Here is a 17,483-nt window from a genome sequence, read left to right on the forward strand (position 1 = left end):
ATTCCATTTCACGCCCTAAAAGATAATTATCAGTCCAAATAGTTGAACACTTTCATATTTAAATTATTTTTTTAGACTGTGTGAATGTGAAGAATCGCGTATTTCCAATCTAATTGTGTTTTTAATGCCAGAGAAGTCACTGAGCTGTCTTGAGTTTAATTCCACCAGCCCTCCACTCTGAGTCTTGAGCATGAAAACAACAGAGAGAACAGAGAAGAGGGTTTTTAGTTATGAGGCGCCATTAAACCACATCACTGTGTACTGGCAGCGCAGAAATACACAGCCGAGTCTGACAGATTGACGCTCTGAATAATCAGAGCTCCTGCTTTTTTGTTTTCTCTTGTCATCTTAAACCGATGTTCAAACTGCTTCTCATATATGGGGTCACTGCCGATGTAGCTGTATCCAATGAAAGTCATCAAACCGCTCTGCTTCTGCTGGTACCAGAGCATGGCATTGAGGTTATCGTCATCATGATTGCATTTGATTTCTACCCTGGCGGTGTCGCTGACTATCCTCGGAAAAGACGGCTGAAACGTCACACTCGTTGCTCGATCTGTTGGAAAAAGACAGATTTTTGTAGATGCAGAAAGTGAAAAAACATTCATATGATTTTTTTTAAAAAAATGATTGAAAATGACATAATTAATCGTTATGTTTGCAGCTAGTTTCATTACATGGAAGTAAGATGAGAAGAAATCCGATCACAGCCGGAGACATTTTGGAGTTTGTGCCTCCTCCAGTGACACTCCTCAACTGCAAGTGCAAACATCTCACTAACAGGAAGACGCTGAGGGGTTTTTAGTGAGGGAGCGTCATTAAACCACATCACTGTGTACTGGCAGCGCAGAAATAAACAGCCGAGTCTGACAGGTTTGCACTGCGAATGATCAGCTTTCCCTTCGTTGTTTCCTCTTTTGTGAGCTTGAATTGTTTTTCCATCTCCCCTTCGTATGTTGGGGAACCTTGTCCGTACACATACCCAATGACAGTCAGAACCAGGCTGTCCTTTTTTTGCTGGAACCAGAACATTTGTATTTTTGTGCTATCATCATGGCTGCACTGAATCTGGACCTCACTGCTCTCTTTCACTATCTGCGGAGGGAAATCCTGAAATGTAATGGCGCTCACAGGACCTGTGGAAGAAAAAGAACATTTAGAAAATGTTACTGATGCAGAACAAAAACGAAGATTGATTGTTATTTAAATAATGATAAAAATGTAATTTAGGATGACATTTGAGAGCTCACTATAAAAGCAGATTAAGAGTAAACCAGAGATTCGCATAAATGAAGACATCGTCAGGCTGAATGATGTGAGTAAAGTAACGTGCTGAGAAGAATAAGACTCACGGGGAAGAGTGAGCGAGGATGTGTGTGTGTGTGTGTTAACTCATCACCACAACCTCATGATAACAAATCATGTGCTGTGCCTCCATCTGTTGGCTGAATCTGTTCTTCAGCACTGTGCTCCACTGCTCATGTCATACTCCAAACTTACCCAAGACCTAGTTGGAACATTGAGGGTCTTCCACGTTTGCTTCATTTTTTTTTTTAATTTTTTATTTTTTTATTTTTATTTTTTTTAGGAATGCAGAATAATATTGACACCTCGTCGACTTGGTTGAGGAAAATGACAATTTAGCATTTCTATCAAAATGACAGGCTGAGGAGATGACACTTTAACTATGCACATGTAAAGCAAACCAGTGAGCACTTTTCTTATTTTACGACAGCAAATTTATGACCAGTGTGTAATACTGTATGTCTATATGTTCATGGAAAAACATGTACGTCTATCAATCAGACAAAATCCTGGAAAAACTTAAGTGAACGACAGTTTTAAGAATTGATGAATCATTTCTCATCTTTTCAGTTGTGTAGATATGCTGCTTTCGTTTTATATGTGACAGCAGATTTATTTTTCTGGGTTTTGGTTCATATTTGCACATTTTATCAGACTAATAGGGAAAATGATCACCTGATTGATCAGTAATGGAGGTGATTGACAGACATGGTGGAGAGCTGAGCAGGTAAAGACGACCTGATGGATGAATAATGATCCTGATCTGTGTATCGCTACGTAGTTATACATACATTAAATCTCTGATCATGATCTTTCTTCATTAGTATCTACTGTACCTCACTGCAGTGCAGTGCTGCTGTAATGAAGCAGTTATAACTGGTGTTGCTGCTCTGTCACATGGTGTCAGTGGTTTCCTGGTGCTGTGCTGTTATCTGCTGGGTTATTATGGAGGTTTTTGTACGAGACAGTCACTGACTTTATCACTGTGCATACTTGCTGCTGCAAAATATTCTCCACTGTCTTCAGGGTGTCTCGCTTTCAGGATGTGAAGATAAGCTGTACTCCGTCCATTTCCACTCACTTTAAAGTGGCTCTGAAATGATGTCTCAACAGTCGGACTTGTATTAGTTATATATCCAATCAGCTTCAGGGCAGTGTCTCCTGGTGAGCGCTGGTACCAGAGAATAGTGTCATAGCTCGAGATCTGATGTGAACAGCTCAGGTTGAATTGACCATCTGGATTCAAAAACAGTTCAGCTGGAGACTGAGATACTTGTTTTTCTTTATCAAGGTGAACTCCTGTAAAAAGATGACAACATAATGTTAAACAGTGCTGTGATGATAAAATGTTATTGTGTGTTTGAATGAAATTCCTCCAAATCAAATATTAGTGGATGTAAATATTACATTCAAGATGTTTATTAGGGGTTGATATCAAATCCAAAATGAATGTGTTCATGAGTGCACAATACCTTTAATCCAGAACAAAGTAAGGATGGAGACGATGAGATGAGACGGCTTCATGTTGAATGTGGAGAACCAGTCAGAGTCTCTGCTGTGCTTTGTGGATCAGAAGGAGGGACAGGAAGTGATGTAGAGAAATCAGAGCACATGTTGACTCCTTTAATGAAATTACAACAGTTTCACTTGAGGCTAGATGGAAAATAATTAGGTATATATTTACATGTCTAGTATCTATGAGTGAGTACAATGTTATATGATACTAGCAGATTATTATTACATAGCGACTGACTACCTTCTATGAAAACATATCACAAATAGGACATTACATTAGGTGAGAGTTAAAAGTTACAGTCAGGCCTTGGTGGAGGTATGCACTCTACTGAGAGAAAATAAAGTTCAACAACAGTTTTAAGAATTTATGAATCATTTGTCATCTTTTTAGTTGTTAAGATATGCTGCTTTCCTTTGATATATGTTTCAGCAGATTGACATTCTGGGTTTCGGTTCATATTTGCACATTTTATCAGACTAATAGGGAAAATGGTCAGATGATTGATCAGCAATGGAGGTGATTGACAGACATGGTGGAGAGCTGAGCAGGTAAAGGCAATCTTTGTGTGACTGGTGGATGAAAAATGATCCTGAACTGCGTATCATTACACCATTATATATTGATTAAATCTATTATCATGATCTTTCTTTATCATTATCTACTGTACCTCACTGCAGTGCAGTGCTGCTGTAATGAAGCAGTTATAACTGGTGTTGCTGCTGTGTCACATGGTGTCAGTGGTTTCCTGGTGCTGTGCTGTTATCTGCTGGGTTATTATGGAGGTTTTTGTACGAGACAGTCACTGACTTTATCACTGTGCATACTTGCTGCTGCAAAATATTCTCCACTGTCTTCAGGGTGTCTCGCTTTCAGGATGTGAAGATAAGCTTCTTTCGCTCCATCTCCACTCACATTAAAGTGGCTCTGAAATGATGGCTCAACAGTTGGACTTGTATAATATACATATCCAATCAGCTTCAGGGCAGTGTCTCCTGGTGAGCGCTGGTACCAGAGAATCACGTTATAGGTTGAGATTTTATGTGAACAGCTCAGGTTGAATTGACCATCTGGATTCATGAACAGTTTAGGTGGAGTCTGAAATACTTGTTTTTCTTCATCGAGGTGAACTCCTGTAAAGAGATGAAGACACAATATTAAGAAGTGCTAAACTAGAAAGTGTCAACTCAAAAAAAAAAAGTGGCTTCATGAATGTACAATACCTTTAATCCAGAACAAAGTAAGGATGGTGACAATGAGATGAGACGGCTTCATGTTGAATGTGGAGAACCAGTCAGAGTCTCTGCTGTGCTTTGTGGATCAGAAGGAGGGACAGGAAGTGATGTAGAGAAATCAGAGCACATGTTGACTCCTTTAATTAAAGTACAACCTATGTACCTGACAAAAATCAGGTATATTTACGTCGCTATGGGGCGCTGATTGTACAGCTGAGCATGCTAAAATAAACAGCAACTTTTCGCCACATTCAGCAACAAACTCTATTTAAAAAAACAGATGTGAATCTGTTAATGTTACTTTTGACCCGATTTTCAGCAATATTTGTGAACTTTGTGATATTTACTTCTCTGGTAAAAATATAATATCAATGTTGAATATAAATGTTAAATCTAAATGTTAAATCTAAATCTAGATCTAAATGTTAAATGTTAAGTCTAAATTTAAGTGTTAAATCTAAATGTTAAATCTAAATCTAGATCTAAATGTTAAATGTTAAGTCTAAATTTAAGTGTTAAATCTAAATGGTAATGCTAAATCCAAATTTTAAATTTAAAACTAAATGTTAATTTAAATCTAAATGTTAAGTCTAAATTTAAGTGTTAAATCTAAATGGTAATGCTAAATCCAAATTTTAAATTTAAAACTAAATGTTAAATATAAATCTAAATGTTAAATTTAAATATGTATGTTAAATGCTAAGTCTAACTTTAAATGTTAAATCTAAATGGTAATTCAAAATCCACATTTTAAATTTAAACCTAAATGTTAAATTTAAATATAAATGTTAAATGTAAATATAAATGTTAAATGGAAATATAAGTGTTAAATCTAAATGGTAAATATGAATCTAAATATTATATTTAAATCTAAATGTTAAATGTAAATATAAATGTTAAATGTGAATCTAAATATTACATTTAAATCTAAATGTTAAATACAAATGTTAAATATAAATGTTTAAATCTAAATCTAAATGCTAAATGTTGAATCTAAATGTCAGGGGTGAATTTAAATATAAGCTAATATCCAAATTTACACTGCCTGTCACCAGAAGTACCAAAGTAAACGCGGATTGAAGCTCAACAAGTGCTATCCACGGTCTTCTTCGGGTAGTCAGACGGAGTGATTGTGCTGTCGTGATCTCATGTTGCCTGCCACCATGTCCAGCAACTTAGCTGGAAACACTGGTGGGGCCAGTACACCTTTTCACTGCAGCAGCAATTCGCCAATTCTCTGCCGTTGTTTCCTCACACAGAGACAAGCAGCTTGATGTTTGATGGGTCAGGATCTCAATCCCAACACATTATAATAACAGCATCCATATGATTATAAACTGTCAGCAGGTTCATGTTTAGATTAACAGGAGGACACCTGGGGAAGCATCTTGAAAAAAACACACAGATGTCGTCATCATCATCATCATCATTTATGACTGTGTATCATCACATAATTATACATTAATTAAATCTATTATCATGATCTGTCTTTATTATTATCTACTGTACCTCACTGCAGTGCAGTGCTGCTGTAATGAAGCAGTTATAACTGGTGTTGCTGCTGTGTCACATGGTGTCAGTGGTTTCCTGGTGCTGTGCTGTTATCTGCTGGGTTATTATGGAGGTTTTTGTACGAGACAGTCACTGACTTTATCACTGTGCATACTTGCTGCTGCAAAATATTCTCCACTGTCTTCAGGGTGTCTCGCTTTCAGGATGTGAAGATAAGCTGTAGTCCGTCCATTTCCACTCAATTCAAAGTGGCTCTGAAATGATGGCTCAACAGTAGGACTTGTATTACTTATATATCCAATCAGCTTGAGAGCAGTGTCTCCTGGTGAGCGCTGGTACCAGAGGATAACATAATAGCCCGAGATCTGATGTGAACAACTCAGGTTGAATTGACTATCAGGATTCATGACCACTTCAGTTGGAGTCTGAGATACTTGTTTTTCTTTATCGAGGTGAACTCCTGTAAAGAGATGAAGACACAATGTGATGATTAAACCTTGTTGTGTGATTGAATGAAATTCCTTCAAATAAAAGATTAGTGGCTGTAAATATTACATTTAAGATTTTTTAGGGTTTAATTCCAAATTAAATCTAAAACAAATGTCTCCATGAGTGCACAATACCTCTAATCCAGAACAAAGTAAGGATGGAGACGATGAGATGAGACGGCTTCATGTTGAATGTGGAGAACCAGTCAGAGTCTCTGCTGTGCTTTGTGGATCAGAAGGAGGGACAGGAAGTGATGTAGAGAAGTTTTAAGAACTGATTAATCACGGTTGTGTAGATATGCTGCTTTCCTTTATTATATGTGACAGCAGAATGAATTTTCTGGGTTTTGGTTTATAGTTGCACATTTTATCAGACTTATAAGGAAAATGATCACCTGACTGGTCAGTAATGGAGGTGACTGACAGAAACAGTGAAGAGCTGAGCAGGTGAAGACGACCTGATGGATGAATAACGATCCTGATCTGTGTATCGCTACGTAATTTTACATTAATTAAATCTATTATAATGAACTTTCTTCATTATTATCTACTGTACCTCACTGCAGTGCAGTGCTGCTGTAATGAAGCAGTTATAACTGGTGGTGCTGCTGTGTCACATGGTGTCAGTGGTTTCCTGGTGCTGTGCTGTTATCTGCTGGGTTATTATGGAGGTTTTTGTACGAGACAGTCACTGACTTTATCACTGTGCATACTTGCTGCTGCAAAATATTCTCCACTGTCTTCAGGGTGTCTCGCTTTCAGGATGTGAAGATAAGCTGTTTTCTCTCCATCTCCACTCACATTAAAGTGGCTCTGAAATGATGGCTCAACCTTAGGATCTTTATACCACATATATCCGATCAGCTTCAGAGCAGTGTCTCCTGGTGAGCGCTGGTACCAGAGAATAGTGTCATAGGTTGAGATTTCATGTGAACAGCTCAGCTTGGATTCACCATCTGGAGTCATGAACAGTTCAGGTGGAGACTGAGATACTTGTTTTGCTTTATCGAGGTGAACTCCTGTAAAGACATGAAGACATAATGTTAGGCAGTGCTTAATTTTAAAGTGTCGACTCCAAAAAAGTGGCCTCATGAATGTACAATACCTTTAATCCAGAACAAAGTAAGGATGGAGACGATGAGATGAGACGGCTTCATGTTGAATGTGGAGAACCAGTCAGAGTCTCTGCTGTGCTTTGTGGATCAGAAGGAGGGACAGGAAGTGATGTAGAGAAATCAGAGCACATGTTGACTCCTTTAATGAAATTACAACAGTTTAACTTGAGGGGACATGAAAAAGAATCAGGTATGTTTACATGTCTGGTATCTATGATTGAGTACAATTTTGTTATACTAGCTGATTGTTGTCATATAGCGGCTGACTATCCTCTGTGACAATATATTATAAATAGGATATTAGATTAAACTTGAGTTAAAAGTTACAGTCAGGCCTTGGTGGAGGTATGCACTCTACTGACAGAAAATGAAGTTGGACAGCAGTTTTAAGAATTGATGAATCATTTATCATCTTTTCAGTTGTGTCGATATGCTGCTTTACTTTATTTCATGGGACAGTACATTGCATATATTTTGGTTTTGGTTCATATTATCATATTTTATCAGACAAATACGCAAAATGTTCAGATGATTGATCAGCAATGGAGGTGATTGACAGACATGGTGGAAAGCTGAGCAGGAAAAGACGAACTTTGTGTGACTGTGGTGGATGAAAATTGAGCCTGATCTGCCTTTATTAGTATCTACTGTACCTCATTGCAGTGCAGTGCTGCTGTAATGAAGCAGTTATAACTGGTGTTGCTGCTGTGTCACATGGTGTCAGTGGTTTCCTGGTGCTGTGCTGTTATCTGCTGGGTTATTATGGAGGTTTTTGTACGAGACAGTCACTGACTTTATCACTGTGCATACTTGCTGCTGCAAAATATTCTCCACTGTCTTCAGGGTGTCTCGCTTTCAGGATGTGAAGATAAGCTTCTTTCGCTCCATCTCCACTCACATTAAAGTGGCTCTGAAATGATGGCTCAACAGTAGGATTTTTATTCCACATATATCCAATCAGCTTCAGGGCAGTGTCTCCTGGTGAGCGCTGGTACCAGAAAATCATGGTATAGCTGGGGATCCGATGTGAACAGCTCAGCTTGGATTGATCATCTGGATTCATGAACAGTTCAGGTGGAGTCTGAATTACTTGTTTTTCTTCATTGAGGTGAACTCCTGTAAAGAGATGAAGACACATTGTTAAGCAGTGCTGTGATAATTAAATCTTATTGTGTGTTTGAATGAAATTTCGTCAAATCAAAGACAAATGGATGTACATTTTCAATTTAAGAAGTTTTTAGTGTTTATTCCAATTGAAATCTGAATGTACAATACCTTTAATCCAGAACAAAGTAAGGATGGAGACGATGAGATGAGACGGCTTCATGTTGAATGTGGAGAACCAGTCAGAGTCTCTGCTGTGCTTTGTGGATCAGAAGGAGGGACAGGAAGTGATGTAGAGAAATCAGAGCACATGTTGACTCCTTTAATTGAATTACAACAGTTTCACTTGAGGCACCTGGATGAAAAGAATCAGGTATATTTACATGGCTGGTGTCTATGAGTGAGTTCAATTTGATGTTATACTAACAGATTGTAACATGTTTTCATAAAGTCAATAACAGTTTTAAGAACTGATGAATCATCTGTCATCTTTTCAGTTGTCTAAATATGCTGCTTTCCTTTATTATATGTGACAGCACAATGAATATTCTGGGTTTTGGCCCATCTTTGTACATTTCATCAGACTAATAGGGAAAATGATCAGTGATGGATATGATTGACAGACACTGTGGAGAGCTGAGCAGGTAAAGGCGACCTTTGTATGACTGTGATGGATGAAAAATGTTCCTGAACTGCGTATCATTACACCATTATATATTGATTAAATCTATGATCATGATCTGTCTTTGTTATTATCTACTGTACCTCACTGCAGTGCAGTGCTGCTGTAATGAAGCAGTTATAACTGGTGTTGCTGCTGTGTCACATGGTGTCAGTGGTTTCCTGGTGCTGTGCTGTTATCTGCTGGGTTATTATGGAGGTTTTTGTACGAGACAGTCACTGACTTTATCACTGTGCATACTTGCTGCTGCAAAATATTCTCCACTGTCTTCAGGGTGTCTCGCTTTCAGGATGTGAAGATAAGCTTCTTTCGCTCCATCTCCACTCACATTAAAGTGGCTCTGAAATGATGTCTCAACAGTAGGATTTGTAAACCTTATGTAACCAATCAGCTTCAGGGCAGTGTCTCCTGGTGAGCGCTGGTACCAGAGAATCATGTTATAGCTGGGGATCCGATGTGAACAGCTCAGCTTGGATTCTCCATCTGGATTCATGAACAGTTCAGTTGGAGTCTGAATTACTTGTTTTGCTTCATCGAGGTGAACTCCTGAAAAGAGATGAAGACTCAATATTAAGTAGTGCTAAACTAGAAAGTGTCGACTCCAAAAAAGTGGCCTCATGAATGCACAATACCTTTAATCCAGAACAAAGTAAGGATGGAGACGATGAGATGAGACGGCTTCATGTTGAATGTGGAGAACCAGTCAGAGTCTCTGCTGTGCTTTGTGGATCAGAAGGAGGGACAGGAAGTGATGTAGAGAAATCAGGGCACATGTTGACTCCTTTAATTAAATTACAACAGTTTCAGTTGAGGAACCTGGATGAAAAAAAATCAGGTATATTTATGTGGCTGGTATCTATGAGTGGGTACAATTTGATGTGATAGTAGCAGACTGTAATATGTTTCTATAGAAGGTAGCCGGCCACATTATGATAACAAATGGGATATAAGAATAGGCTTGAGTTAATGGGGACAGTTGGGCTTCGGTGGAGGTATGCACTCTACTGAGAGGTCAAGTGATCAGTCGACTGACAGAAAACAAAGTGAACGACAGTTTTAAGAATTAATGAATCATTTGTCATCTTAGATATGCTGCTTTCTTTTATTATATGTGACAGTAGAATTAATATTCTGGGTTTTGGTTCATATTTGCACATTTTATCAGACTAATAGGGAAAATGATCACCTGATCAGTAATGGAGGTGACTGACTGATGCAGGTAAAGACGACCTTTGTATGACTGTGATGGATGAAAAATGATCCTGATCTTTTTTACTTTAATTACTGTGTATCATAACATACTTATACATTCATTAAATCTGTTCTCATGATCTTTCTTTATTATTACCTACTGTACCAGTTATTGTCATGGTTCTGTGTCTTCTGGTTTGATTTCCATGCCCTCTCTTGTCCTTTCAGTGTCCTGTGTCCTTCCCTGTCTCTCCATTCCTTCTTGGTGTGTGTTTGTCTCCCCCTGTCTGTGTTTGGCGTTCAGTGTGCTGCTCATCAGCCAGAGTGTTCCCGTCTGCTGCTCCACCTCACCTGTTCCTCCTCTTGTCATTAGTGTCTGTGTATATAGTCTTTGTCTTCCTACTGGTGTTTGTCCGTTCATTACTTCTGCTTCTGTTCCTGCTTCTTATCGTGCGTGATGTCTCCTCCAAGTTCCTTATCTCGTGTCTCCAGTCTCCTGTTTTGGTATTTTTGGGTTTTGCATTTTGCATTTTTGATTTGAACTTTGCTTTTTGGTTGTACTTTGTCTTGCTGTTTTTTTTGCTGCTTTGTTTTTTGGTCCTCAGACTCATTTTGTCGCCCTTGGTTTTTGTCTTACACTCAGCTTTGGTTTCAGTAAAGCTCGCCTTTTGTTTCCCCGATCCTGCCTCCTGTGATTAACTGCGTTTGGGTCCATCTCCTTTTAGTTTTCCCCTTTAAACCCCTTTGTGACAGTTATAACTGGTGTTGCTGCTCTGTCACATGGTGTCAGTGGTTTCCTGGTGCTGTGCTGTTATCTGCTGGGTTATTATGGAGGTTTTTGTACGAGACAGTCACTGACTTTATCACTGTGCATACTTGCTGCAAAATATTCTCCACTGTCTTCAGGGTGTCTCGCTTTCAGGATGTGAAGATAAGCTTCTGTCGCTCCATGACCACTCACATTAAAGTGGCTCTGAAATGATGGCTCAACAGTTGGATTTTTATCAAACATATATCCAATCAGCTTCAGGGCAGTGTCTCCTGGTGAGCGCTGGTACCAGCGGATAACATAATAGCCCGAGATCTGATGTGAACAACTCAGGTTGAATTGACTATCAGGATTCATGACCACTTCTGGTGGAGACTGAAATACTTGTTTTTCTTCATCAAGGTGAACTCCTGTAAAGAGATGAAGGCAACATGTTGAGCAGTGCTGTGATGATTAAATCTTATTGTGTGTTTGAATGAAATTTCTTCAAATCAAAAATTAGTGGATGTAAATACTACATTTAAGATTTTTTTAAGGGTTGATATCAAATCTAAAATGAATGTTTTCATGAGTGTACAATACCTTTAATCCAGAACAAAGTAAGGATGGAGACGATGAGATGAGACGGCTTCATGTTGAATGTGGAGAACCAGTCAGAGTCTCTGCTGTGCTTTGTGGATCAGAAGGAGGGACAGGAAGTGATGTAGAGAAATCAGAGCACATGTTGACTCCTTTAATTAAATTACAACAATTTCAGGAGGCACGTGGATGAAAAAACTAATCTATAAGTGAGTACAATTTGATGCGATAGTTGTAAATTACTATCATAATGCAGCTAACTACCCTCTATGAAAACAGTTCACAAATAGTCTGTTAGATTAGACTTGAGTTTAAAATGACAGTCAGGCTTTGGTGGATGTATGCACTCCACTGAAACCGTTTTAAGAATTGATTTTCTGCTTTCTTTTATCATATATGACAGCAGATTTAATATTCTGGGTTTTGGTTTATATTTGTACATTTCATCAGACTAAAAGGGGAAATGATCACCTGATCAGTGATGGATATGATTGACAGACACGGTGGAGAGCTGAGCAGGTAAAGACGACCTGATGGATGAATAATGATCCTGTTCTTTTTACCTTTATTACTGTGTATCATTACCTAAGTATACATTCATTTAAATCTATGAGTATGATCTGTCTTTATTATTATCTACTGTACTTCACTGCAGTGCAGTGCTGCTGTAATGAAGCAGTTATAACTGGTGTTGCTGCTCTGTCACATGGTGTCAGTGGTTTCCTGGTGCTGTGCTGTTATCTGCTGGGTTATTATGGAGGTTTTTGTACGAGACAGTCACTGACTTTATCACTGTGCATACTTGCTGCTGCAAAATATTCTCCACTGTCTTCAGGGTGTCTCGCTTTCAGGATGTGAAGATAAGCTGTTTTCTCTCCATCACCACTCACATTAAAGTGGCTCTGAAATGATGGCTCAACCTTAGGGGTTTTGAAATACATATATCCAATCAGCTTCAGGGCAGTGTCTCCTGGTGAGCGCTGGTACCAGAGAATAGTGTCATAGCTGGGGATCTGATGTGAACAGTTCAGCTTGGATTCACCATCTGGATTCATGAACAGTTCAGGTGGAGACTGAGATGCTTGTTTTTCTTCATCGAGGTGAACTTCTGTAAAGAGATGATGACACAATATTAAGAAGTGCTGTGATGATAAAACCTTACTGTGTGTTCTAATGTCTTCATGAATGTACAATACCTTTAATCCAGAACAAAGTAAGGATGGAGACAATGAGATGAGACGGCTTCATGTTGAATGTGGAGAACCAGTCAGAGTCTCTGCTGTGCTTTGTGGATCAGAAGGAGGGACAGGAAGTGATGTAGAGAAATCAGAGCACATGTTGACTCCTTTATTTAAATTACAACAGTTTCACTCAAGGGTAGTTGATGTGCAATTTCACAAAGTGAGTACCATTCAAACCTAGCAGAGACACTGAGAGGAAATGAGGTAGAAATCCCAGGATGGAGACGGTGACGGCAGCTGTCTGGTGAAAACCACAGTTAATAAAAGATGGTGATCAGTTTTTGTGCAGCTGATGGGAGATTTGACTCAACGTGCATCACAAGCTGCACAGTAGTACACCGCACTGTGCTCAGACTCTTTAAGGTCCTGGACAGACAGAGAACCATTCTTTGCTGTATTCCCACTTAACTTTCCAGCGATACTGACATGCTCTTTATATATTTCTTCATAGTTGACTCTATTGTAATCTACATATCCAATGAGTTTCAGAGCTGCGTCTCCAGGTGACTTCTGGTACCACAGCATTACTGTGTAGTCAGTTTGTCCGTGAGTACAGACAAGTTGTACATCATCTCCCTCGTTTCTGATGAGAGCAGAGGGATACTGATGGATCTGAACCCCCAGAGAAACACCTGCTGCGATCAGAGCGGGACAGATTATTGATTTTTAAACGTGAAGTTGAGCAGTATAATTTGTTCAGAATGAAAAAGTTGTTACCTGCGATGAAATAGCACAAGAGATATCTAATCATCATGTAGAGATCTGACATGAAGCACTGAGTTGATCTAAAGTAACGGATGATTTTAAGAGTTGAGTGATGATGTAGAAAAGAGGAGTGGCTTCGTGTGGCTCTATATATGCTCTTCCTTTCACCTCATTCCCAGAAAGAAATTACGGAATTAATGAATCTTTTGGTCTGGTTTATGTTTTACTAACCCTATAAAGTAGATACATAGTTGTATTTACTGACGATGCGACTGCAACAAACCAGAACACAACCACAGCAGCAGGTGTCTGGGAGCACTTTATTCTGTCTTATTCAAAACCACGATATAGGATGGTGGAGAGTTTTTGTACAGTTCAGAGGGGATTTTTGTCAGTGTGCTTCTCGAGCTGCACAGTAGTAAACTGCACTGTCCTCCTGTCCTACAGCTTTGATTATAAGAGAGCCATTCTTTGCTGTGGTCCCACTCAGATCTCCAGTTATATAAAAATTCTCTTTATATGGATCTTCCATTGTTTCATCTTTGAAGTACAAATGTCCGATGAGTTTCATAGCTGTTTCTCCAGGTGACCGCTGGTACCAGAGCATCACTCTGTAGGTAGTCTCATTATGGCTGCAGAAAATCTGCACTGTGTCACCAGGTTTTGTGACGAGATCGGAGTGAGACTGACGGACCTGCAGACCCAGACACACACCTGGACAGAGAGAGAAAATAAAGAGGTCATGAATTTAAAGTGAAACAATTTCCACATACAGAGCAGCTTATTATATGTGAGGAAGCTGTTTACCTGCTAGGCAACAGAACAAGACACAACGGATCATTTTGACCCCCTCAGCAAAAAAAGTCCTTCATGAAACACCAGCCAGAGTTTTTAGGGATATAAGATAGATCGCACAACAGATCACACCAAAAATGAACTGACTCCTTCTGCTAAACTGACAAAGTGTTAAATAAGGCGGCGAACACAGTGGCATCAAACCAGGAGCAGCTGGCTGGGAGGAGCCTGTTCACACTCTGATTAGAAGCCATGAATGCTGATAAAGGTCTGAGAAGTTTTTGTGTGAGGAGAAAGGAAGAACAGTCACTGTGCTTTCTTTGCTGGCTGCACAATAATACACCGCGCTGTGCTCAAGTCCAGATGTTTGGAATGTAAGTGAGACGTTCTTTGCTTCATTTCCACCCAAATCTCCAGTGATATTGAACTGTTTATATGGATTTTCAATTGTGGCAACTTTGTAGTTCAAGTATCCAATGAGTTTCATAGCTGTGTCTCCAGGTGACCGCTGGTACCAGTAAATTACCCTGAAGTCTGTTTTATCATGGCTGCAGAAAATCTGCACGGTGTCACCAGGTTTTGTGATAAAATCAGCTGGAGACTGACGGACATCGACACCCAGACAAACACCTGGACAGAGAGAAAAAAAATATAGAAGTCATTCATGTAAAATGAAACAATTTCCACATTCATAGCAGCTAGTTGTAAGTAAAAAAAAATAACTACCTGACAGGCAACAGAAAAAGAGATAAAAGATCATCTTGACTGCCTCAAAACAAAAATAAAAGTTACTCAGAAGCATTCAGATAACACGTCCAAACTACATGTGGCCGAGGTTTGAAAAGAAAAGTGGAGTGAAGATGTGACAGCAGACATCACATAGAGCAGCTGTCTGGGAGGAGCCTGTTCAGGCTCTGATTCAAAACCATAAGTGTTGATAAAAGTTGGTTGAGAGTTTTTGTATTAAGGAGAGGGGATCTGCAGTCACTGTGCATAGCTGGCTGCGCAGTAATACACTGCACTGTGCTCAGGGGCCTTCAGGTTGTATATGAACAGAGAGCCGTTCTTTGCTGTCGTTCCACTCATATCACCAGTGATGTTAAAATCTTCTCTGAAAGACTCTTCATATTCTCTGTTGTTGTGATACACGTGTCCGATGCGTTTCAGAGCTCGGTCTCCGGGGGATTTCTGGTACCACTGCATGAGATAAAAATCAGTCTTTTTGTGGCTGCAGACGAGCTGGACTTTGTCTCCAGGTCTCCCGATGAGAGCTGGAGGAGTTTGGTGGACTTCAACACCCAGACAAACACCTGGACAGAGAGAAAGAAAATAAAGAAGTGATTCATTTAATATTTAACAATTTCTACATTCAGCGCAGCTTATTGTATTAGAGGAAACTGTTTACCTGCTAGGCAACAGAAAAAGACCAAACACAGCATTTTTTTCTTTGTCATAAAAAGTCCTCAAACATCTTTTTACATCACACCAGTCAGATCATACTGACTCACCATTTGCCTTAAACATAAACTGACTTCTCCACTGAACTGACTGATGTTTGAAAAGGAAAGAGAAGTGTTTAATAGACCGGCGAACACAATGACATCAAACCAGGAGCAGCTGGCTGGGAGGAGCCTGTTCACACTCTGATTAGAAGCCATGAATGCTGATAAAGGTCTGAGAAGTTTTTGTGTGAGGAGAAAGGAAGAACAGTCACTGTGCTTTCTTTGCAGGCTGCACAATAATACACCGCGCTGTGCTCAAGTCCAGATGTTTGGAATGTAAGTGAGACGTTCTTTGCTTCATTTCCACCCAAATCTCCAGTGATATTGAACTGTTTATATGGATTTTCAATTGTGGCAACTTTGTAGTTCAAGTATCCAATGAGTTTCATAGCTGTGTCTCCAGGTGACCGCTGGTACCAGTAAATGTACCTGAAGTCTGTTTTATCATGGCTGCAGAAAATCTGCACGGTGTCACCAGGTTTTGTGATAAAATCAGCTGGAGACTGACGGACATCGACACCCAGACAAACACCTGGACAGAGAGAAAAAAAATATAGAAGTCATTCAGGTAAAATGAAACAATTTCCACATTCATAGCAGCTAGTTGTTGCTAGAAAATATTTACCTGACAGGCAACAGAAAAAGAGATAAAAGATCATCTTGACTGCCTCAAAACAAAAATAAAAGTTACTCAGAAGCATTCAGATAACACGTCCAAACAACATGTGGCCGAGGTTTGAAAAGAAAAGTGGAGTGAAGATGTGACAGCAGACATCACATAGAGCAGCTGTCTGGGAGGAGCCTGTTCAGGCTCTGATTCAAAACCATAAGTGTTGATAAAAGTTGGTTGAGAGTTTTTGTATTAAGGAGAGGGGATCTGCAGTCACTGTGCATAGCTGGCTGCACAGTAATACACTGCACTGTGCTCAGGGGCCTTCAGGTTGTATATGAACAGAGAGCCGTTCTTTGCTGTCGTTCCGCTCATATCACCAGTGATGTTAAAATCTTCTCTGAAAGACTCTTCATATTCTCTGTTGTTGTGATACACGTGTCCGATGCGTTTCAGAGCTCGGTCTCCGGGGGATTTCTGGTACCACTGCATGAGAAAGAAGTCGGTCTTTTTGTGGCTGCAGACGAGCTGGACTTTGTCTCCAGGTCTCCCGAGGAGAGCTGGAGGAGTTTGGTGGACTTCAACACCCAGACAAACACCTGGACAGAGAGAAAGAAAATAAAGAAGTGATTCATGTAATATTTAACAATTTCCACATTCAGCGCAGCTTATTGTATTAGAGGAAACTGTTTACCTGCTAGGCAACAGAAAAAGACCAAACACAGCATTTTTTTCTTTATCATAAAAAGTCCTCAAACATCTTTTTACATCACACCAGTCAGATCATACTGACTCACCATTTGCCTTAAACATAAACTGACTTCTCCACTGAACTGACTGATGTTTGAAAAGGAAAGGGAAGTGTTTAATAGACCGGCGAACATAATGACATCAAACCAGGAGCAGCTGGCTGGGAGGAGCCTGTTCACACTCTGATTAGAAGCCATGAATGCTGATAAAGGTCTGAGAAGTTTTTGTGTGAGGAGAAAGGAAGAACAGTCACTGTGCTTTCTTTGCAGGCTGCACAATAATACACCGCGCTGTGCTCAAGTCCAGATGTTTGGAATGTAAGTGAGACGTTCTTTGCTTCATTTCCACCCAAATCTCCAGTGATATTGAACTGTTTATATGGATTTT

General features: G+C 39.5%; 1 protein-coding gene and 2 gene segments (V, D, J or C); 1 reads left to right on the forward strand and 2 right to left on the reverse strand.

Annotated features, from left to right (window-relative positions):
- Positions 1-17,483, forward strand: part of ahi1 (Abelson helper integration site 1) — a 95,045-nt gene that overhangs the window by 2,761 nt on the left and 74,801 nt on the right. The gene's annotated exons all lie outside the window — the stretch shown is intronic.
- On the reverse strand, positions 241-851 carry LOC119004457. The segment is given in 2 exon segments: positions 241-556; positions 678-851. Coding segments are annotated over 2 exon segments (348 nt in total).
- Positions 7,218-8,628, reverse strand: LOC119004455. The segment is given in 3 exon segments: positions 7,218-7,246; positions 7,979-8,284; positions 8,444-8,628. Coding segments are annotated over 3 exon segments (375 nt in total).

The sequence above is a fragment of the Acanthopagrus latus genome, chromosome 16, assembly GCF_904848185.1.
Source record: "Acanthopagrus latus isolate v.2019 chromosome 16, fAcaLat1.1, whole genome shotgun sequence".
NCBI classification, from domain to species: Eukaryota; Metazoa; Chordata; class Actinopteri; order Spariformes; family Sparidae; genus Acanthopagrus; species Acanthopagrus latus.